Genomic DNA, 23,204 nt, shown 5'->3' with positions numbered 1-23,204 from the left:
TCACTGCAGTATAACATAAAACACAGAAAAATGCACAAATCAAGTGTATAATTCAATGAATTTTCGCAAAGTGAGCACACCTCTCTAACTAGTACCCACCTCAAAGAACAGAACACTTATCTCCACAGGAGTTCTCAACGTGCCCCCTCCCAGTCTCTACCCTTTTTCCACCAAGGGAAACCACCCTCCTGACTTCTCTTCTGGGGGTTTCTACCTTCTCTTTCTTCCTATTTTAATCACACTTGTATTCCAAGTGTCATTGGGTCAGTTGCTAAAGTTAAAAATATTCTGTCTTGCAGGAGTGGGGATGGGGGGGTGTTGGGAGAACACGCTCCCTAGATAAGAGAAATAATTGAGGGTGAAGAGTTAGCGGGTAGTTTTTCTATTTTTCCCTCATTCCCTTTGCCAGTAAGTGTGAGGTTCTGCTCTTTCCACTGTTCTCTTCCCTGGGGACTACATCTCCCAGCAGGCTGTGCTCCGACAGCTCTCGGATTTAAATAGGATTCTGGGCTAAGCTTAGATAGAGTCAGGCTGCTGCTGAGCACCCAGGAGCGAGAGGAGCTAGAGGAGGGACAGGCAGCGCAAAGCCTCCAGGAGTTGGATTCAGACCAGGAGCTTGAACCAGGCTTGGAGTCCAAGTTGCTTTTGCTAAAGCAGCAGCAACTAAAGAAGTTGAAACGATGCTGGCTGTCTTGGGGCTGCTCACCACCTTCCTTTCTTTCCTGTACTTCACAGCTCCATCCATCAGGTTTGTCTTATTTCAGTAACTCATGGAATATTTTGCAAAGCCCTGGATTGGGAGACATGGAGCTTGTAAGTAGATGAGTTCTCAGCTGCTGAAAGAAGAGAAAGGGATGGAGGCTGAGGGAGGGAAGGTCAGGGCAGAAAAAGCAGGAAGGAGGTCGTTAGGAACATCTGGTGGAAAACGGGAAGGAAGCACCCGAGGCTGGGAGAGAAAGGGCTTGTTTGAATGCTGAGGCTAGTGGACAGCTGACCCTACGAAATCGCTTGACAGACAACTGAGGTGGGAGTGCTTGCTCTTTCACTCTATTCCCTTGGGTTTCTCTGAAGGTCCCTCGGTCCTTTCTTCCCTGCCTCTGATCAAGGTGGCCCTGCTGGGTTACTATGGGAGGTCATTGCTGAGGGACTCAATGTTAAGTACCAGGCATTTTGCAAAGGAAACAATTCTCTTACATTTGAAACTACCCTCAACTAATGATTTGGGATGGGTCTTCTGCTGTGGGATGTCTGAAGGTGTCATAGAAATGTGTGTTCTGAGTGAAAAATTTGAAAATTGCTGACAATAAAGAAGATTAAATGAACATACCAGGAACGGACTGTTGCCCTAGGTCCTGGCATAGAAACCTGGGTTTAAGTTCCAATTTTGCCACCATTAGCAAGTGACTTGAACTTGTTTGACCCTCAGTCTTCTCCACTGTAAAATGGGGCTAATGGTGGAGTGGTCAAGAGGATTAAAATAATTTCTCTACAGAAAGCTCCTAGCCTAGTGTCTGGCAGTCAGATGATGCTCAGGAAATGTTAGTTCTGCCCTGCTCCCATCCTCTTTTGTGGAACTTGTCAAGTCAACTTTATGTGAGAGGATGCTCTCTGCACAGACATCTGAACAAAGTCAGTTTCTCTCTGTGCGCAGATGGCTAGAATGGAATCTAGTAGGACGGCGGAAAACCTCTGAAGATGTCGGCTCTCTAAAACTGGAGAAGAAGCCAAAGAGCCGTATTTGTAGTGCTGTTAATCAATTACTCACTGTTGATGCTTATTAAAGACTTAGGGCTCAGGACCCCTGATTCCACTAATGCTCGTCACCCATACGTTTTGAATGCAGGTTAGAGGAGGAAGCTGACCTCTGGGAACCTCTAGATGAGAGCTAGGCATCTGTGTTATCTCACAAGGAAGGTCTCCATTGGCCCTGGCTCAAGAGCACTTATTCAGTTCGTCCAAATGATCATTTGTAGTTTCTGGGCACATGACCTTCCAACCTGAGCTGCTGAGCAGGATGCCTAGTGGGAAAACAGTGTCCCCTGAAGATTAGCTTCTTTGAGTCTCTTGATGACAACTTAAAGAAATTTCTCTTTGAGCTGGATGGATTTTATGTTGATCTCGGCCTGGAATTGGGAAGGATGGTGCATGAATGCTTTTGTTTCCCTTGCCTATAGGAAGTTCTTTGCTGGTGGGGTTTGTAGATCAAATGTGCAGCTTCCCGGGAAGGTAGTGGTGATCACTGGCGCCAACACGGGCATCGGCAAGGAGACGGCCAGAGAGCTGGCTCGCAGAGGCAAGTCCTTCCCCTCTCGTGTTCATAGGACAGTGCCTCCTGCCTTTCTCACTGGGGGTTCTGTCCACATTTCCTTGTCTTTCCTTCTGGGCTTGGAGGTTCTGGCTAGGAATTCAAGGAACCTGGAATTCAAGTCCAGCTCTGACACCAACTCACTCTGTGCTCTTAAACGAACTTTCCTCCCTTCTCCTTCCCTAGTGTATATGTCCATGCATAATATTGGTCAAATCAGTTATTCTAAAAGGAGGTACCAAGAAACATTAAATACCAGTGTGTAAAAACCAGGTTTCCAGCCTCGGGTTAAGCTGACAGCAAAGGGACTGAGCATTTCTACTTATGAGAATCCTGAGGTGGCAACATAGCCACTCACAGTTTAGGGATGGCTGGGCTGGGAGAATGCTCTGTCCCGTAGTCGCAAGCTTACAGTCCTCTTTTTCAGCCTTGGGTCTGAACGCATTGCCCTCTCTTCATTTTGCCCCAGGAGCCCGAGTATACATTGCCTGCAGAGATGTACTGAAGGGGGAGTCTGCAGCCAGTGAAATCCGAGCTGATACAAAGAACTCCCAGGTGCTGGTGCGGAAACTGGACCTATCTGATACCAAATCCATCCGAGCCTTTGCTGAGGGCTTTCTGGCAGGTAAGGTCCCTGTGAGTAGACAGAAAAGCAGGAAGCTGGGTATGGGAGTGGCTGCTCCACCCTGCGCCACCTGGGACCCTACATCAGAGCCACCATGGATCCCACTGGACAGGTTCTGCCACCTGAACCGGCAGGGCGAGGATTTGGTGGTGGACGAGCTGGGCAGGATCCTTATCACCCTTTTCCTCAGCAATGAGAAAGCTGGGCTCTCTGTCTGGGCTTGCTCCTTGGCATCAAGGTGTGGCCCTGATGTCAGTCTCTTCTCTCATCCTGAGAATCAACCTTCTGGGGCCACAGGCACTAGCTGAAGTGCTGTTGCCAGAATTCTTCTGTATCTTGGAAAATGACTAGTTTCCACCAAGGCCTGTGAAATTCATGAACGACAGAGACCATGTCTGTCTTGTTTTATGGCTATATGTCCAGTGCCTAGCCAAGTGGGCCTGGCCCAGAGTCGGTACTAAGTATACGTTTGTTGAATGAATGAATGAATGAGTGAATGAATGAATGAATGAATGGAGTGGTGTCCAGGAAGATATCAGTAGCTAAATTTAGAAACCCAATGACAGCGTTTATTAAATATCACTGAGATAGATCCGAGGGCAAGGAGAAAATACTCATGATTGCAACAGGCAGCTAGTGGGCTCCTTGCTAACTACAGGGTCTTCTTGGTTTTTGCTCTATAGAGGAAAAGCATCTCCATATTCTGATCAACAATGCAGGGGTGATGATGTGTCCATATTCTAAGACAGCTGATGGCTTTGAAAGCCACTTGGGAGTCAACCACCTAGGTAAGTTTTTTTTTTTTTTTTAAGATTCATTTATTCATTTTAGAGAGAGAGGTAGGGACTGCAAGTGGGAGGAGGGTCAGAGGGAGAGAGAGAATCTCCAGGAGACTCCCCACTGAGTGCAGAGCCTGATGCAGGGCTTGATCTCAGGACCCCAAGGTTGTGACCTGAGCCAAAATCATGAGTTGGCTGCTTAACCAAATGAGCCCCCAGGTGCCCAGATAAGTATTTTCAAGTGATTGAAAAGCAAGACAAACCCCATCTTGTTTTCTGTACGGAGATGACCCTATACGAGTGTTGAGAATCTCTAGTGGTCCTCATAGACCCCAGGATTCCAATACACTGGACATACTGGTTTTTTGCTATTTTTCCACTGACCAGTACAGAAAAGCGAGATCCTCCTACCTGTACCGTTAAGAAACCCCAGAACTTGGGAGATACCAGGAAGAAGAATGTCATTCTCAGCTGGGTCTGTGGTAGTGCAAGGCTTGCCAAGCAGGTTCAGGCATGGTGGGTACAGTAGTCTGTGTTCGGCTGGAGAGGGTCACATCTGTAACTGAGGGCCAAGCAAGTCAAGGGTCAGACAATGGAGGAGGCAGACCTTGAGGACCTAAGGTATGAATGAGGCTGGGGTTCAGAATTCAAGGTGATAGCTCTAGTGAGGAGATCATGGAACATGTTCTCTGGTCGTAGGCAAATTATTTCCCCTGACTATTCCATCCTTCCTTCTGTACATGAATGTACCTGGACCATCAGTTGTGTAATCACGGCTGAAGGGTGGTCATAAGCCAGCAGGTGGCATTTCTCCTGACTGGGCAGAGGGACAAATAAATACAGATTAAGTCTATTGCCTTACCTGTAGTCGAGCTCTGGGCCTTGCCTTGAGGAATACACTAGCTCAGATGACCGATCATTTGCACTGAGTTATCACAGTATCAAAATTTGTTCATACCCAGAAGATAGTGAGCTAATGCTGAAATCCTACCATCGGCTTCCACCCCCGGAGCCAGGGCTACCACTCCACTCTTCGATCTCCCTTTCTGGCTCTCCTCGCAGGCCACTTTCTTCTCACCCACTTGCTCCTGGAGCGGCTGAAGGAGTCCACCCCTGCACGGGTGGTAAACCTGTCATCAGTGGTTCACCATGCTGGCAAGATTCACTTCCATGACCTCCAGAGCGAGAAGTACTACAGCCGAAGTTTGGCTTATTGCCACAGCAAGCTGGCCAATGTGCTTTTTACTCGTGAGCTGGCCAAGAGGCTCCAAGGTATGTCTAGAGAAAGGGCCAGGGCTAAGATAGAAAAAGCAAGGTCTTCTGTTTAGATTAGAGGTTCACAGAAACTTCTGAAATCAAGATGTCAACCATGCACCTGTCAGTGGTAGATTTATACACTAAGGAGAATGAGATTATAAACAGACTAAAAACAATTCTTGTCTTCTCGAAGCTTAAAATGGAACAGGGGTTAGGAATCTATAAAATTACCTTACATTTATTTTTATTATTATTATTTTTAAAATAATTTTTATTTTGTTATATTAGTCACCACAGAGTACATCCCCAGTTTTTGATGCAATGTTCCATGATTCATTATTTGCATATAACACCCAGTGCACCATGCAATATGTGCCCTCCTTATTACCCATCACCGGCCTATCCCAGTCCCCCACCCCCTCCCCTCTGAAGCCCTCAGTTTGTTTGCCAGAGTCCACAGTCTCTCATGGTTCATTCCCCTTTCTGTTTTACCTTACATTTAGGTCACATCTTATCTCCTATCTACTATGTCATTTGACTTTTCACAACAAACTCTTGTAAGAGGCAGAGCAGTTACTATTATTACTATTTTGTGGATCCAAACTGAGGTTCAAAGAAGTGGCCAGCCCAAGCTTATATGGCAAGTGAAGGAGTCAGGACTGGAATGTGGGAACTCCGCTTTAAGTGCAGGGTGCGTCTTTCTGTGAGTGCTATCTGCTGAGGTTCTTTTTGGTGAGTTAAGGAACAGAGCTGCCGATGCCTGGAGTCAGACAGCTCAGGCTGGATGTCGGCCCCTGGGTCTGACCACACAGCAGCCACATGTGGACATGGCCGTGTCCCTTTAACTTCCCCTGATTTCATACCCTCAGCTGTACAATGAGGGAGTCTTCTCTTAATCCTATGATTCTGTGCTCCCCTGAAGTTTTCGCCGAGCTGCTGGCTTTGACACCTGCAAATCTGGGAACCATTTGCCACCTGGAATAAGTCAGAGTCTGGGAACAATGGTATTTACTATCAGAGTGCAGAAGGTAGAAGAATAAGGTAATTATTAGAAGAAAGAATAATGATAATAATAATTGAGGGTTTTGTATGTGCCCTTTATTATACATGTCTAAACTCATTTCATACAACATTCCTGAGGCAGTTTTCCCCCACTCTACAAATGAGGAGCTAGTTCTGGCTCATCACAGACATACTAAGAAACTTGACCAGGCAAGTTTCCTAGCCGAGCTAGGGCTCAGATGCAGACAGTCTAGCTCCGGAATCTATGCTCTTTACTCTTCGTCAGAGTTCAGCCCTTGGCCCTGCCGCCTGTTAGGTACGACTGGGCAGTTTACATAGCCTCTCTGTGATGACAGCTCAGGTTCCGCAGCTGTGAATGGGCATTCTCCAAGCCTCTGAGAATGAAATGAGATAATGCCCGTGAAGCAGATAGCACAGCCCTTGCTCATAACAAGTACCAAAGATAGTAGAGGCACCAGGGGGTGCCTCGGGGTCATGTTAACCTCCATCAACCTCCCTCAATCTACACCCCATAAAATGCACTTGCCCAGCAATTGCAACTCAGAGCGAGGTCCTAGCCTCCTGCCTTCCAACTAGTTGCTTCCCCCGAGCCCGTTCTATAGAAATTTCATGGATACCACTGTTAATAATTAATAGGCCTCCTCTCCTCCTTTTACTGCTACTACATGTGGTTGTTTCTGTTATTAATACTTAGGCCACAGAGTAAAAGTGATGTTGAAATAGAAGGACCTTCGGTCAAGCATTCCTTGTGAAGCACAGAAGGCTGAGAAGGCTGTAGATCTTCCTGGGAGAGATCAGTTAATTACTCTCAGATTCTACCTGGCTAGGAGAGGCACCTTCCGAACCTGGGGTTTCGTTCTCAGAGTCTCTGCTCATTTGTGCATTTCGCTGCAGGAGGTGAGCTGCTTCCTTGGGCTTGGATGTGCCCCCAGACTAACCGCTTCCTTTGCCCTAGGCACAGGCGTCACCACCTATGCTGTGCACCCAGGCATCGTCAGCTCTGAGCTCGTCCGACACTCCTTCCTGCTGTGCCTGCTCTGGAGGATCTTCTCCCCCTTCATCAAGTCGGCTTGGGAGGGGGCGCAGACCAGCCTGCACTGTGCTCTGGCTGAGGGCCTTGAGCCGCTGACCGGCAAGTACTTCAGGTGCGCGGAGGCGGTCCTGGTTTTCTCCATCCCCTGGGGATGTGGTGAGGCGCAGGGCTCCCTGGGCTCTGCACCCCACCCTAGCGGCCAAGTTGGTGCCCGATCACGGAACCCAGGTTTGGGTTGGGCCTGCAAACCAAGTGCTGTTACTTTTCCAAGGGAGCTTACATCAGAAACTTGGCAGCTGTCGCTTTTATGCTTCTGTCTTATATCTGTGTGCCACATTTTTAGGTAAGCTTTGTAGCTTTCTGAGAGCTGTTAGAAAGGACTGTCCCTGTTGGTGATGCTTCGCAAAGAACATTAACAGGCCCTCTGGATCCTTTCTCTCCTCCTTGAAGCTTTTGACTGACTCCTTTCATGAATTCTTTAATACCATTTAGCACAAAGCACTGGGGCAAGGTCACCTCTCTCCACAGTGAACTGTCTCCCAGTGGTGCCAAGATTGGCACCATCAGTTGGAATGCAGAAATAGACATTTCACTGTTGAATCTCGCCACAGACACAATGGGCAAGCAGAGGTTGGGAATAAAAGGAAGCCCAAGATTAAATCTCCTTCCCATTCCATGACTTGATCCATCCCAATCTGTTATTCTGTCCCATTTGTTCAATGTTGTTCACTGGCGCACTATTTATTTATTTATTTATTTATTTATTTAAGATTTTTATTTATTTGATAGAGAGCGAGCACACGCACAAGTGAAGGGAGGGGCAGAAGGAGAGAGAGTGGCAGACTCCCTGCTGAGCAGGGACCCTGACCACCCGGGGCTCTGTCCCAGGATGCCGGGGTCGTGACCTGAGCTGCTTCACCAGCTGAGCCACCTGGGTGCCCCTGGTGCACCGTTTATGAAGTGAAGCATTGGCAACAACCTCAGTGTCCAACAACCAAACAATGGATGGGGGCTCCTGGGTGGCTCAGCTGGTGAAGCATCTGCCTTCCGCTCAGGTCATGAGCCTCCCTGCACAGCGGAGAGCCTGCTTCTCCCTCTGCCCCTCACCGCACTCATGCTCTCTCTCTCACTCTCTCTCTCTCAAATAAATAAAATCTTAAAAAAAAATAGAAGAATGGGTAAATAATAATAGCTAACGTTGCTTGAGCTCTCAAAAGTGTGTGGTACTCTTCTAAATATTTTTACATTCATATAATCATCACAACTCTAGGAGGTAGATAATAATATTATCCACATTTTACGGACAAGGAAACTGAGGCACAGAATAATCACGTCTTGCTTAAGGTCATATAGCTTGTAAGTAGTAGAGCTGGGATTTAAAGCCAGGCAGTCTGGCTGCAGAGCTGTGCTGTTCAGGGTGGTGGCCACTAGCCACGTGTGGCTATTAGCTCCTGAAATAGGGCGCGTTCAAACTGAGGTGTGCTGGAAGCGTAAAAGGTGCACCACATTTTGAAGACCTAGTATGAAAAAAGAAATTTAAAGTATTTCATTAATAATTTTTTTATATTGATTACATGCTGAAATTATTTGGCTATGTTGAGTTAAATAAAATATATTAATAAAATGCAATTCACCCATTTACTTTTCCTCTTTAAAATATACTTTAAAAATTTTACTAGAAAATTTAAAATTATGCATGTGGGTCACATCACATTTCTCTCAGACAATGCCACCCTGAGATCTGGGTGTTTGACAACACTGCCATAAGTATGTGATAAAATATTATGCAGTCACTAAAATATTTCCAAATGATATTCAATTAATGGGAAAATGTTGGCGATATAATATTGTGAGGAAAAACTGCAATACAGAACTATATAAGTATTCATTGTAAATACATAGAGACAGTCTGGAAGGATATACAGCAAACCCTAAGTAGTAGTTACTTCCAGGGAATTTGAGAAAGAGTCAGGGGAGCATGAAGGAGGATTTTAACCTTTTAATCCAGGTATTTCCTCATTAAAATTTTTTTAAAGATCACACATGTCTTTATCACTTGTATAATTAAAATATACATTTTTTAAAAGATTTTTTTTAAGATTTTATTTATTTATTTGACAGAGAGAGAGAGACAGCCAGCGAGAGAGGGAACACAAGCAGGGGGAGTGGGAGAGGAAGAAACAGGCTCACAGTGGAAGAGCCTGATGTGGGGCTCGATCCCATAACGCCAGGATCACGCCCTGAGCCGAAGGCAGACGCTTAACGACTGAGCCACCCAGGCGCCCCTAAAATATACATTTTTAACAAGAGAAACATATCCTGCCCCATCCTAGATACAATATGATCCCAGTTCTGTGTAAAAGGAAGAGAGAAAGTCTATATTCATAAACAAAGCAAACGAGAGGGTAAGAAAAAGTAAGTAGGCTTTTCTTCCCTATCAGCATTGCATTTTCCAAGTGTCGTACAGAACTTTTATAATTAAAAAAATACTACTTAAAGAAAAACACCATGAGCACTGTGTTCTGCCCCCACCTCCTCATCCATCTGGCCCCCTCCTCCATCCCCTGCTCCCTCCAAAACAAAAGAAGACAGGGTGCTTAGGCGGGGGTTCATGGGGCACAGGTGGGTGTGCAGATAGAATTCAAGGGGTCTGTGAAGTTGGTTGGGAAGATTATTGTGTCTTCAATTTCAATAACCTCCACCTGAAATTTAACATTTCCTTTGATGACAAATATAGGCCATAAACTGCAGGAGTAGCAGTGATACTTCACCAATGAAACTAAGTATTTTCATGGCACATGGCAGTTGGTGCAGATGTCTTACAGTGTCACTTCTGCTCACCATTACTTCAAAGGGCCGTGGCTGTTAGACCCAGCACAAGCTCTTGTTATAGAATATATTAACAAGGAAGCCTCTGTATTACTCTATTCTGCACCTGTTTTTCAAATATTTTAAAACTTCATTTCAATACAATTAGTTCCTTTTCATCCAATATATCTTACACATTTGGAAACATATCCTGAGAAAGAGGCCACCAACTTTTCCAGACTGTTGTTTTCCACTCCTGGATGTTTATGCTCTTTCTCTGCCCTCCAGTGACTGCAAGAAGGCCTGGGTGTCTCCAAAATCTCGAGATAACAAAACGGCCGAGCGTTTGTGGAATGTCAGCTGTGAGCTTCTAGGAATCCAGTGGGAGTAGAGCTGGTGGAAGAGCCACAGCCTTATTGGGCTTAGGGCATGCCTTACTGAAAGGAGACCAAGGAGAAGGCCACCTCAGAAGGACCATCCTCCTGGCTTGCTGCTGTTGAGAATCCTACCCTGCTCTGATTCTCCCGACTCTTCTGGAAACCTTTGCACACCCAACTCTCTTGTGAGGCTGGTTCATGGCACAAGATGTTCATACCTATGGAGCATTCTTCTCCAGGACTTGCAGAGTCAGCTGCCCTCCCTGGGCAGGAGGGCTGGGCAGATTGCCAGGCTGGGCACAGGGATGGCAGAAGAGCCTAAGAAATTAGGTCAGTTTCCTCACCAATACCAGAAACGCCAGCCAGCATGCCCAGCTAAATGACAGGAGCGTCAGCGGGACATACTATATCTCCAGGGACTATAGACCCAAACTCTGGCCTGATCTCTTTCCTCTTTGAGATAACTAGTCACAACTCTGGAGGCTAGAGCAACTCTGGCAAATCTTGGCTTATCCTTGACCAACTTTGGTTTCTTTCTCTGAGCATCCTGGAGCCACTGTATGAAGCAGGACCTTTCCATTTTCTCTTTCTGGTTCTTTTTAAGAAGTTGAAAATTTTTTTTTCTGGCTTTATTGAGATATAACTAACATAATATTGATTAAGTTTGGGGCTTCTCATTTTCAATCACATAGATGGTTTCTTTCTACAAAGTTCTCTTTACCTAAAATTTTAGAGAAAATAAAGACAGTGCATTCATCTTATTGCCTTATTTATTTTGTCAGGGTAGCCAGGGAGAAATGGAACAAAGTGGGGAAGCCAGCCTTCTAGTTTAGTGAGCAGTATCTCACCCTACCCACCCACCTATAACCTTCTTACAATATTGCATCTAGGTGAAAAATAAGATGGTTCAGTTGGATATTTTCTCTAGTTTCTTCCAGCTCTCCCATTTTATCATCAAAGATGTAACAGGGGGACTTAAACAGATGCTGATCTCCACTACAGATTAAGGCCAGAGGTAATATAGGACTTCATTTAATTTGATACATGGATGCAGAAAAACCAGCCCTGATAAACCCTCAACCTAAAATTGTGGCTCTTCTCTCTCCTGGCCTCCCTTCCTCTCCTATGCTTGCCTCTGCCACCTGCTTCTTGCCTCAAGGGCTCAAGTCCACCAAGAAGAGGCAGGTGCGCATGTGCCTGATCTTCACCCGACTGACAAAAAAGTCATGTTATTGGTTCTAGTTCTAAACCAGGGAACAAAAATGCCCTTTTCTTCCACAGCAAGGAGACTTTTCAATAAAACCTTTGTATTACATAGATTTTCAAATAGATCAAGGCATAACAAGTAGTATCATGAATCCCCATGTACCTACCCGTCATCCAGCTTCAACATGGTTAACGTTGTGTCAATCTTGTTTTGTCTATTTCCCCCATGACGTTTTTTTCTGGGGGTGAGGTGGGATATTCTCAAGCACATTCCAGACATTGTACATTCACCCATAAATACTTAATGTGAGTATCTAAATAAGAACTTTTGTTTTTTTACACAATGACAGTGCTGTTGTCACTCCTGAGAATATTAATAATTCTTGAATGTAAGTTAATTCTTGGAGTTCAAGTTTCCCTTGTTGTCTCACAACTGTCTTTTTAATGTTGGTTTGTACAAATCAGGGGAAGAGAAACTGTCCTGAAAAGAGATGAAACTTTTCTTTCCTGAAGCCCCAGCAAATCTCCTTGTGCCTCATTGGCCTGAATGAATAGTTAATTGGCTTAAGTCAATCATTATCCACGCCTGAGCTGGGGGCCATCCCACCCACCCCACCCAGTGGGGAAGAATAGGAGCTAACATAGAGCACTTATATTAATTAGGATTAGCTACCCTCACATGAACTCTCTGGGGTAGGTACTATTTTTATCTCCATTTTACTGATGAGGCACGGAGAAGTGAAGTACTTGCCTTTGTTCATACAGCTGGTCAGTGGTGGAATGGACCCAGGTAGTCTGACTCCAGAATCCGCTCTCTTAATTGCTATGCTCTATTGCTTACCACGGTGGAGGAAGCAACACATTCCCTCAAGGAAAAATCCAGGAACATGAATGGGCAAAGGGGCAGGTGGGGGGGGGCGGGTAATGGGGAAGCAACCAATATATGTTTACTACTGCGACTTACAATCTGTGCCTCACAGGCTGTTGGATCCAATGAAAAGCCTGGAGAAGAATAAAGGGGAAAAAAAGAGATGAAAAAACAAAATGGGCGAAGACCATGCAAGGGTGGGAGATAGGGCTGGTGAAGAGCACGCAGGCACGGATGATCCGGGATGTGTCCTCTGGGCTGGAGGGACAAGCATAAATCAAAAACCAGGAGTGGGGGCTGTGGAAGGCAAGCATGCAGAGCTCCTCTCTGCCCAGCAAGGAGGACAAGCAGATCATGGGTGTGAGAACGAGGACTCACACCTGTGTGCTTGCTTAAGCGCTAATAAGCAGTGGCACATTGAGGCAAGAGGGGCGGGTTTGGGGTGGGGATGTTCATGTGTGTCAGAGGGGGCTGGCTGTAGGCGGAAGAAACAAAGACACATATGGACTGCAAGGAGCTGACTCCAGCTGCCACACCCAGACAACACTGGGGTTGGGACTGGTGGTGTACGGCTCTTGAGTAAACCCGCTCCTAAGGCTGGGTTCCTCCACTGTCACACATTCAAATATAGTCATTTTTATTAAATACGTGTCTTCTATGGAACATCTTTTTTCACAGAGAACACAATGTTAACACATTCAAAAGATTGTTCCTTAAAATATATAGAATCCTTACATAATGTGTTTTTAGAATCCTTTGGACTATTACATTTTATAAACTTCCCATGTTTGCCAGGTTACTTGCTAGCATGATTGGCTTAGTGAAGGTCATCCCATTCTTGATTTGCGTCAAATATCTGAAACCTAAAAAAACCTTTTTGTATGTTTTCTAAGATACTCAGGGGCCATGCGGCTAATTGCTGGGGGGCAAGGGGCTTTTAGACTCAATCTGGAGTACAGGGGTTGGGAATAGTGAAGGAGCAGAGCCTAGACCTCAGGGCCAAGATGGCAGCTTGAAAGTAAGATCCTCAGGGTCTAATGCTAGGAGGAGGCCAGATGAGCTGGGCAGACAGATGAAGGCAATTTGCATGAGAATCTGGCACCCAAAAGACTTTGCTCTCCCTAGTCTAATGGCCTTAGGAACTTTGGGAGCTGAGGGCTAATCTTAAGGTCATGGTGTTTGGTGGAGAAATCCTTCCTCTTGAGCTTTGGAGTGGGGGTGGGGCCATTCCCTGCATTATCACCTAACCCTGGTCTCTGGAGAACATAGAAATTGCTCCAAGCAACTTCCCTAATCATAACTTCCATACGATAGATCCCTTCCTTCCTAAAGAATGACTCTACTTGAAATGTGCATTATTTCCTGCCATCCTTGGCAGGTGGCACAGTTCAGCCAGCTCAAAGTGGCACAGGGCTGGGTGTGGTTACTCCTCACCACAATGCTATACTGCCTTTCACCTAAAGAAGCCTGTGAAATGTTATTTGGCCAGGGAATGATTATATATATATATATATATTTTTTTTTTTTTTTAATTTTTATTTATATTTTTGAGAGAGAGAGAGCACGCGCGAGCATGGTGGGGGGGCTGTGGGGAGGAGCAGAGGGAGAAGCAGACTCGATGAGGAGGGCGCCATTCCAGGACCCAGAGATCACAATGTGAGCCAAAGGCAGATGCTTAACCAACTGAGCCGCTCAGGTGCCCCTGGCCAGGGATTTTTTTATTTTATTTTATTTTATTTTATTTTATTTTATTTTATTTATTTTATTTTATTTTATTTTATTTTATTTTTTTATTTTATTTTTTTTATTTATTTTATTTTTTATTTATTTTAAAGATTTTTTATTTATTCATTTGACAGAGAGAGAGACAGCCAGCGAGAGAGGGAACACAAGCAGGGGGAGTGGGAGAGGAAGAGGCAGGCTCCCAGTGGAGGAGGCTGATGTGGGGCTCGATCCCAGCACGCCGGGATCACGCCTGAGCCGAAGGCAGATGCTTAACGACTGAGCCACCCAGGCGCCCCCAGGGAATATATTTTAAATCTGAACTTTCCTATCCTATTTTAAATTGTTGGATGCATTTGTACCTGACAGGAGTGACACCAAATATATGAGTGCTGAGCAGCAAAGAATACTAAAAATGAGAAAAAAAATTAGGTGTGGGTATTGACTTACATGTTGTTGGTATTTTCATAATATAAAACAATAGTTGTTCCCCTGTTGAGATCCAGACTCTATCATTTCTTGTGGCACTTCCATGAGACACAGTCTCCCTCAGCACCACTCCTCTGGAACTGCCCTGTGCTCGGGCTTCATCTTGCCCCTGTATAACTTCCTGCTCAACACCAAAAGCGTTGTCTAGTCTGCCTGGGTGAGGAATAAGTGCCAGCCCTGGCCTCTTGTCATGTTCCCAGAAGAGACTCGTCCCAAGTTAACAACCAAGGAAAGGAAAGGCCTTGGCCCAGCACAAGCAACATTAGGAATCTGGTGACCCAGTTACCATTCGACCTCTGCTTCTCATTAAATTCTCCCATGACCACAGAGGTCATTTTTCTTCCCGTCTGCTCCTGCCATGGATATGGCTTCCTGCCTGGCAGAGTGCCCCCCAGCATACTGGAGACAAGCTCCTGATGAGAAAGACTCAGGGATGACAGTTGTCCCAGACTTCTCTGCTCCTAGGTGCCTCTCTAGCTGCCTCAGGCCCACTGCCTTCATGATTCTTGGCTTCTGTTATGCTCTGAAATCCTTACCTAGCCTAGCCCAGGTGAGAAAAATTTTCCCCTTTGACTCAACTGAAACTGGCCTAAATTTCTTAAAAATAAAACTTGTCTGGGTGGCTCAGTCGGTTGCTCAGTTAAGCATCTGACTCTTGGTTTCGGCTCAGGTTGTGATATTGGGGTCCTGAGATTGAGCACTGCATTGGGCTCTGAGCTCTGTGTGGAGTCTACTTGTCCCTCTCTCTCTGCTCCTCCCCCTGCTCTCTCTCTCTGGAATAAATAAATAAAATCTTTTAAAAAAATTCTAAAACATAAAACTTGTCTGGGAAACTGAAGGAAACCAAAGATACATTAAAAAGTCAAGAAGCAAACAGTTCCAGAGCACAGATTACTTCAGCGAAGACTAGCTGTCACAGATGACCTTGACTGGCACCTAGCCCTTGTCCAACTCAGCTCTGTAGTCAGTGTTGCCATGTGTCCAAGCCTTGGAAGACCCACCACGTGTATTTGGCCTCTTTTAATTACAAGATAGACACCCATTTGAGCAAGCTTAAGCCAATTAACAGAATATTTTGCTCATAAATTCAAGGAAAGGTTGGATATGAAAAGAGGGAAAGGGCAGGGATGTCGCTCAGAAATAACTAAATATCAAGCATCAAGCATCACCCTACCCTTCTCTCTACAATATTTCCTTTTCTCTGGATGTGGGCTTCACTTCAGAGTAAGTGGCAAGAAATTTGACGTGGAAAACTGTTGAACTCCACACCTTGTTCTACCATTGAAGAGGCACTGCAGAATTTCCTATTTTTAGTATTTAAAGAAACTCATGGGGCACCTGAGTGGCTCAGTCGGTTAAGCATCTGCCTTCAGCTCAGGTCATGAGCTCAGGATCTTGGGATTGAGCCCTGACTCAGGCTCCCTGCTCAGCGGCAAGTCTGCTTCTCCCTCTGCCTCAGCCCCTCCCTCCTGCTTGTGCTATCTCTCTTTCTCTCTCTCGCTAATAATACATAAAATCTTAAAAAAAAAAAAAAGCATTCAGCTGTGGTAAGGGGGAAGGGTTGTGTGAGGATGGGACTGCTATAGAGGTAGCATTTCAAATCAATGAGAAAAACATGGACTATTCAATAATGTTGTTAGACAAATAGCTATCCAAGTGAAAAATAAGGTTAGATTCCTGATTTCACACCACTCAAAACAACACGTATTAGACGGATTAAGAAGCAAAAAAAAAAAAAAAAAAAAAAAAAAAGTACAAGCATTAGAAGAAAACATAGGAGAATATCTTGAAGCCCTTAGAATAGGGAAGACCTTTTTAAGACATGAAGAGCAAAAAGCATATGGGAATGTTGGGATACATCTAAAAAACACACCAGAGATAAATTTAAAAGTCAAGTGATATTGGTGAACATACATGTAATTCAGGCCAGGTATCCCAGGAAATAGCACACAGGGAGCTTGCTGGGAATACTCTTAGGATCAATAACTAATGGGGGAGTGATGGGAGTATGGTTGGGCAGTGGGCGAAGTGGAGCGGTGATGTGGTCAAAGGCTTCGATAATCCTGAACCCACAGGGAGCTCTGCAACAAAGTTGTCCTGGATTGAGCAAAGAAGGGTGGTCTTTATAGACCCACAATGCCCAGTCACTGGATGTGGGCAACTTTGAGGGAGCCAGGGAGGGGGCATGACCTGGACATGGTGGCTCTTTTTGATGAGGGCAAGTTCTAGAGAGAGACTCAGCTGAGAGCTGTCAGCTGCCACACTCCCAGCATCTGGGGTATAGGTGTTTCATTTTCCAAGTGGGGAATCTGGTTGGCATTCCATGGCATCTGCTGCAGTGATAGATGTATGTCAGACAAAGAAGGAGTAGCCATATTATATAAAGAACTTTTACTTTTAAATTTTTTTTTTTTAAGAGAGAGAGAAGGAGGGGAGGGGCAAAGGGAGAGGGAGAGACAGAATCTTAAGCAGACTCCATGCCTAGCATGGAGCCCAAGGCAGGGCCCCATCTCACAACCCTGAGATCATGACCTGAGCTGAAATCAAGAGTTTGATGCTTAACTGACTGAACCACCCAGGTGCCCCTAGAACTTTTAGTTCTTAATAAGAACAAGACATGGGCGCCTGGGTGGCTCAGTTGGTTAAGCATCTGCCTTCAGCTCAGGTTATGATCCCAGGGTCCTGGGATGGAACACCGCATCGGGCCCCCTGCTTGGTGGGGAGCCTGCCACTCCCCCTGCTTGTGATTGATCTCTCTCTGTCAAATAAATAAATAAATAAATAAAATCTTTAAAAAAATGTTGGTAAAAGTCTAGGAAGTAGATATTTTTATATACTGCTGGTATGAGTGGAAGAAATGGTGAAGCCATTTCAATTCCACTATTCTGCTTCTTAATATCTGCAGTAACATTAGCATATATGTGTAAGGAGGCATTTTTGGTACTAGCAAAAAGATGGAAACAACCTAAAGGTCCAATTGGGGAAAACTAATCTTTGATATAATCACACAATGGAGTACTAGTATACTTGCTTTTGGGGTAATTACTCCAAAAATAATTATATTAAAAAGTATATACACACATATATGAAGACACACACACATTATTAGATAAACTGATGAAATGCAGAATGATGAATGTGTGCAGGAGATAAGATTTATATTTAAAGATTACACACATATAACATGATACCATATATTTTCTGTGAGTACACACTTCAGTTTGTAAAAGCACAGAAAAAGGTCTAAAATCATATACAATGAACACATAAAAGAGGTTGCCCCTCGGAAGGATTGATAGGAAATAAATTTCATTTTTTAAAAAAACACAATGTTTTCACATTTTCCTTGGAAATTAAAATGAATGATTTCCTGCTGGTGGGAATGCAAATTAGTGCAGCCACTATGAAAAACAGTATGGAGTGCCTAAAAAAATTAAAAATAGAACTACCCCCCCAAAAGAAATGCTATATGATTCAGCAATTCTACTTGAGTATTTATCTGAAGAAAACAAAAACGCTCATTCGAAAAGATATATGAACCCCTATATTCATTGCAGCATTATTTACAATAGCCAAGATATGGAAGCAACCCAGGGTCCATTGATAGATAAATGGATAAAGAAGTTGTGATATATATGTATGCATGTATACACATATGTATATACACATATATACACATGTACATGCATATATATGTATACATATATATATCACATCTTTTTAATCCATTCATCTATACACACACACATATATACGTATGTACATATATATACATATACATACATATATACACAAACATACATACATATACACACATACATATAGTATATACATATATACACTATACAGTATATATTCTATAGTGTATGTATACATATATGTATATATATGTACATATATAATGTACATATACACACACACATAGTATATATATACTAGTGTATGTATACATACATATATGCATATATAGTATATACATATATACACATATATACATATACATACATATATATACACAGATATATAGTATATACACATATAGTATACATATATATGTATATATTATATCTTTATCCATTCATCTATATACGTATATACATATACACACATATATAGTATATGTGTGTACATGCATGTATACACACATATATACACACACAATGAAATATTACTCAGCCATAAAAAAGAATGGAATATTGCCATTTGTGACAACATGGATGGACCTAGAGGGTATTATGCTAAGTAAAATAGGTCAGACAAAGATAAATACCATATGATTTCACTTATATGTGGAACCTAAAAACAAAACAAATGAACAAACAAGACAGAAATAGACGCAGATACAGAGAACTATGTAGTAGGTACCAGAGGGGAGGTAGGGGGGAAATGGGTGAAATAGGTGAAGGAGATAAAAAGATACAAACTTTCAGTTATAAAATAAATAAATACTGGGGATTTAAGGCACAGCATAGGGAATACAGTCAATATGTAACAACTTTGTATGGTGACAGATGGTAGCTATGCTTATTAGGACGACTGCTTAAAATTCCTTTTTTTTAAAGTAGACTCCATGTCCAGTGTGGAGCCCAACACGGGGCTGAACTCATGACCCTGAGATCAAGACCTGAGCTGAGATCAAGAGTCAGATGCTTAACACAGGGCACCTGGGTGGCTCAGTCATCAAGCGTCTGCCTTCTGCTCTCAGAGTCCTGGGATCGAGCCCCACATTGGGCTCCTCCCCTGGGAGCCTGCTTCTTCCTCTCCCACTCCCCCTGTTTGTGTTCCCTCTCTCGCTGTCTGTCTGTCAAATAAATTAAAAAAAAAAAAAAACTCAGATGCATGAGCCACCTAGGTGCTCCTATGGTGACAACTTCTTACTGTATATAAATGTTGAATCACTATGTTGCACACTTGAAACTAATATATTGTATGTCAACTATACTTCAATAAATAAAAATTAATACTTTCAGTAGACACTGTGGGCTGCCACTGTCATGTCTGTGACTGATTAACCGAGTGTAGTGTTCTCAAATCTAGGTGTGCTTTATTTTTTAAATTATCATTTCTTTATTGTGGTGAGAACATTTAACATATATTCTCTTAGCAGCTTTCAAGTGTATAATACAGTATTGTTAACTATAATCACAGTGCTCTGCATTAGATTCTCAGAAGGTATTAATCTCCTAGAAGGAATTTTATACTCTTTGACCAACATCTCTCCATTTCCCCTGCATAGGTGTACTTTAGAACATAAAATGCCAATGGTTAGGTCTTACCTCAGAGGTTCATATTTAATTGTTGTATTCTTGGGCAAAGGTTTTTGAAAGTTCCAGGTTATTCTGATGTGCAAGTAGGGCTGTGAACTGCTAGTCCAAGGTATCATAGTGATCACACGTCCCTTGCAAGGGATTGGTTATGGAAAAGCCATGTGCCTCAATCATGGCCCATGGGATGTGGAAGGATACTTGTCGGTAACTTCTGGGAGAGGCTTCCATGTTGACTAAAAAGTGAGGCACAAGAAATGTTTTGTCTTCGTCCGTTGGATGTTGTCATGGCTGAATATGACATTTGAATCTACCACGATTATCTTGAGTCATGAGTGGAGCTGAAATGGCCAAAAGACCAAGCTCATATTCTGAGGACGGTAGAGGGAAAGATGGAAAGACCTGGGCTGATGATGAAAAATGAGTGAGTCACTGAATTAACCAAGACGGAAGCTATCCTTTCTTGGGACTTATTGTTATGTGACACAGTAAGTGGTCTATATTGTTGAAATCTATGTCCCGATTACAACAGTATTACATTGAGCCATATATTGAATGCTGATGTCCTACCATTTCAAAAAATTATTTATTTATTTTGGGTGTGGGGGAAAAGGACAGAGGGAGAGAGAGAGAATCTCAAGCAGGCGCCATGCTCAGTGCAGAGCCTGATGTGGGGCTCAATCTCAGGATGCTGTGATCATGACCTAAGCCGAAATCAAGAGTTGGACGCTTAACTGACTGAGCCACCCAGGCGCCCCATCTACCTTTTTTTTTTTTTTTAATTATTTTTTATTATATTATGTTAGTCACCATAAAGTACATCCCCGGTTTCCGATGTAAGGCTCGATGATTCATTAGTTGTGTATAACACCCAGTGCACCATGCAATACGTGCCCTCCTTACTACCCATCACCGGTCTATCCCATTCCCCCACCCCCCTCCCCTCTGAGGTCTTCAGTTTGTTTCTCATAGTCCATAGTCTCTCATGTTTCATTCCCCCTTCTGATTACCCCCCCTTTCTTTATCCCTTTCTTCCCCTACCGATCATCCTAGTTCTTATGTTCCATAGATGAGAGAAATCATATGATAGTTGTCTTTCTCTGCTTGACTTATTTCACTTAGCATTATCTCCTCCAGTGCCGTCCATGTTGTAGCAAATGTTGAGAACTCGTTCTTTCTGATAGCTGAGTAATATTCCATTGCATATATGGACCACAACTTCTTTTTTTTTTTTTTTTTTTTTCTAGCTGCTTTATTTTTTTTTATTTTTTATTTTTTAAATGATTTTTTATTATATTATGTTAGTCACCATACAGTACATCCCCGGTTTCCGATGTAAGGCTCGATGATTCATTAGTTGTGTATAACACCCAGTGCACCATGCAATACGTGCCCTCCTTACTACCCATCACCGGTCTATCCCATTCCCCCACCCCCCTCCCCTCTGAAGTCCTCAGTTTGTTTCTCATAGTCCATAGTCTCTCATGTTTCATTCCCCCTTCTGATTACCCCCCCTTTCTTTATCCCTTTCTTCCCCTACCGATCATCCTAGTTCTTATGTTCCATAGATGAGAGAAATCATATGATAGTTGTCTTTCTCTGCTTGACTTATTTCACTAAGCATTATCTCCTCCAGTGCTGTCCATGTTGTAGCAAATGTTGAGAACTCGTTCTTTCTGATAGCTGAGTAATATTCCATTGTATATATGGACCACAACTTCTTAATCTAGTCATCTGTTGAAGGGCATCTCGGCTCCTTCCACAATTTAGCTATTGTGGACATTGCTGCTATGAACATTGGGGTGCATATGGCCCTTCTCTTCACTACGTCTGTATCTTTGGGGTAAATACCCAGTAGTGCAATGGCTGGATCATAGGGTAGCTCAATTTTTAACTTTTTAAGGGACCTCCACACTGTTTTCCAGAGTGGCTGTACCAACTTGCATTCCCACCAACAATGTAGGAGGGATCCCCTTTCTCCACATCCTCTCCAACAATTGTGGTTTCTTGCCTTGTCTATTTTTGCCATTCTAACTGGCGTAAGGTGGTATCTCAGTGTGGTTTTGATTTGAATTTCCTTGATGGCTAATGATTTTGAACATTTTTTCATGTGTCTGTTAGCCATTTGTATGTCTTCATTGGAAAAGTGTCTGTTCATATCTTCTGCCCATTTTTTGATTTGTTTATTTGTTTCTCGTGTATTGAGTTTGAGAAGTTCTTTGTAGATCTTGGATACTAGTCCTTTATCTGTAGTGTCATTTGCAAATATATTCTCCCATTCCGTGGGCTGCCTCTTAGTTTTTCTGACTGTTTCGAAATGAGTCTCTTGTAGACAGCAAATGGATGGGTCATTTCTTTTTATCCAATCTGCAACCCTGTGGCGTTTTATGGGATGGTTCAAACCATTTACATTAAGACTGATCACTGAGAGATATGATTTTAATAATGCCATGTTGCCAGTAACGTCTTTGTTTGTATTGGCTGTGACTTTCTGTTCTGTATCACTCTTGGGGCCTTTTTACTTTTATAGAACCCCCCGTAATATCTCCTGTAGGGCTGGTTTCGTGGTTACGAAATTGGTTAGTGACTGGCGATTCTGAAATGTCTTTATTTCTCCATCAATTCTGAATGACAGCCTTGCTGGATAAAGGATCCTTGGCTGCATGTTTTTCTCTGAAAGAGCTTTAAATATGCTCCCCCAACCCTTTCTCTCATTCCAGGTCTGTGTAGACAGGTCTGACGTAATTCTGATGCCTTTGCCTTGGTACGTGAGAAATTTCTTTGCCCTGGCCGCTTTCAATACTGTATCCTTGCATCTAATATTTGCGAAATGCACTATGACGTGACGTGGCGTAGGTTTGTCGTGGTTGAGCTTGGGAGGGGTCCTCTCTGCTTCTTGGACACGAATGTTTGTTTCCCTCGCTAGATTAGGGAAGTTTTCAGCTACAATTTGTTCAAATATCTCTTCTAGACCTCTGTTTTTCTCCACCCCCTCGGGGATGCCGATGATTCTAACATTGGATCGTTTCATTGAGTCAGTAATCTCCCATAACCTACATTCGTGGGCGTGGATTTTTTTAAGACCATCTTCTATTTTCATTTTTTCCTCTATTAACCCATCCTCCAATTCACTAACCCGTTCCTCTGCTTCTGCGACCCTGGCCGTCAGAGCCTCTAGTTTTGCCTGCATTTGGCTCATAGAATTTTTAATTTCTGTCAGATTCGCTCTCATTTCTGTCCTTAGGGATTCTATATTCTCAGTAACCTTTTCGTTAATAGTTTTTTCGATTCTACTCATCATTTTGACCATCATTACTCTGAATTCCATTTCTGATACTTTGGTTACATCCATATCCATTATTTCTGTGGCAGAGGCCACAGACTCACTGTCTTTTCTTTGCTGGGGGGGCTTCTCCTTCTTGTCATTCTGATGAGGAGAGGTTGCGGG

General features: G+C 43.4%; 1 protein-coding gene across 1 annotated transcript; it reads left to right on the top strand.

The window, feature by feature from the left end:
- The first annotated feature begins 518 nt into the window (after nucleotides 1-518).
- RDH12 (retinol dehydrogenase 12) lies at nucleotides 519-11,757 on the top strand. The gene is made up of 7 exons (XM_026489658.4): nucleotides 519-748; nucleotides 2,175-2,293; nucleotides 2,775-2,930; nucleotides 3,614-3,718; nucleotides 4,772-4,981; nucleotides 6,945-7,134; nucleotides 10,119-11,757. Exons 1-7 carry the CDS (start codon nucleotides 681-683, stop codon nucleotides 10,219-10,221), a joined length of 951 nt encoding a protein of 316 aa, XP_026345443.1. The 5' UTR covers nucleotides 519-680; the 3' UTR covers nucleotides 10,222-11,757.
- The last annotated feature ends 11,447 nt before the right edge of the window (nucleotides 11,758-23,204 follow it).

The sequence above is a fragment of the Ursus arctos genome, unplaced genomic scaffold (genome assembly GCF_023065955.2).
Source record: "Ursus arctos isolate Adak ecotype North America unplaced genomic scaffold, UrsArc2.0 scaffold_25, whole genome shotgun sequence".
NCBI classification, from domain to species: Eukaryota; Metazoa; Chordata; class Mammalia; order Carnivora; family Ursidae; genus Ursus; species Ursus arctos.
This window is presented reverse-complemented; position numbering and strand designations above follow the sequence as displayed.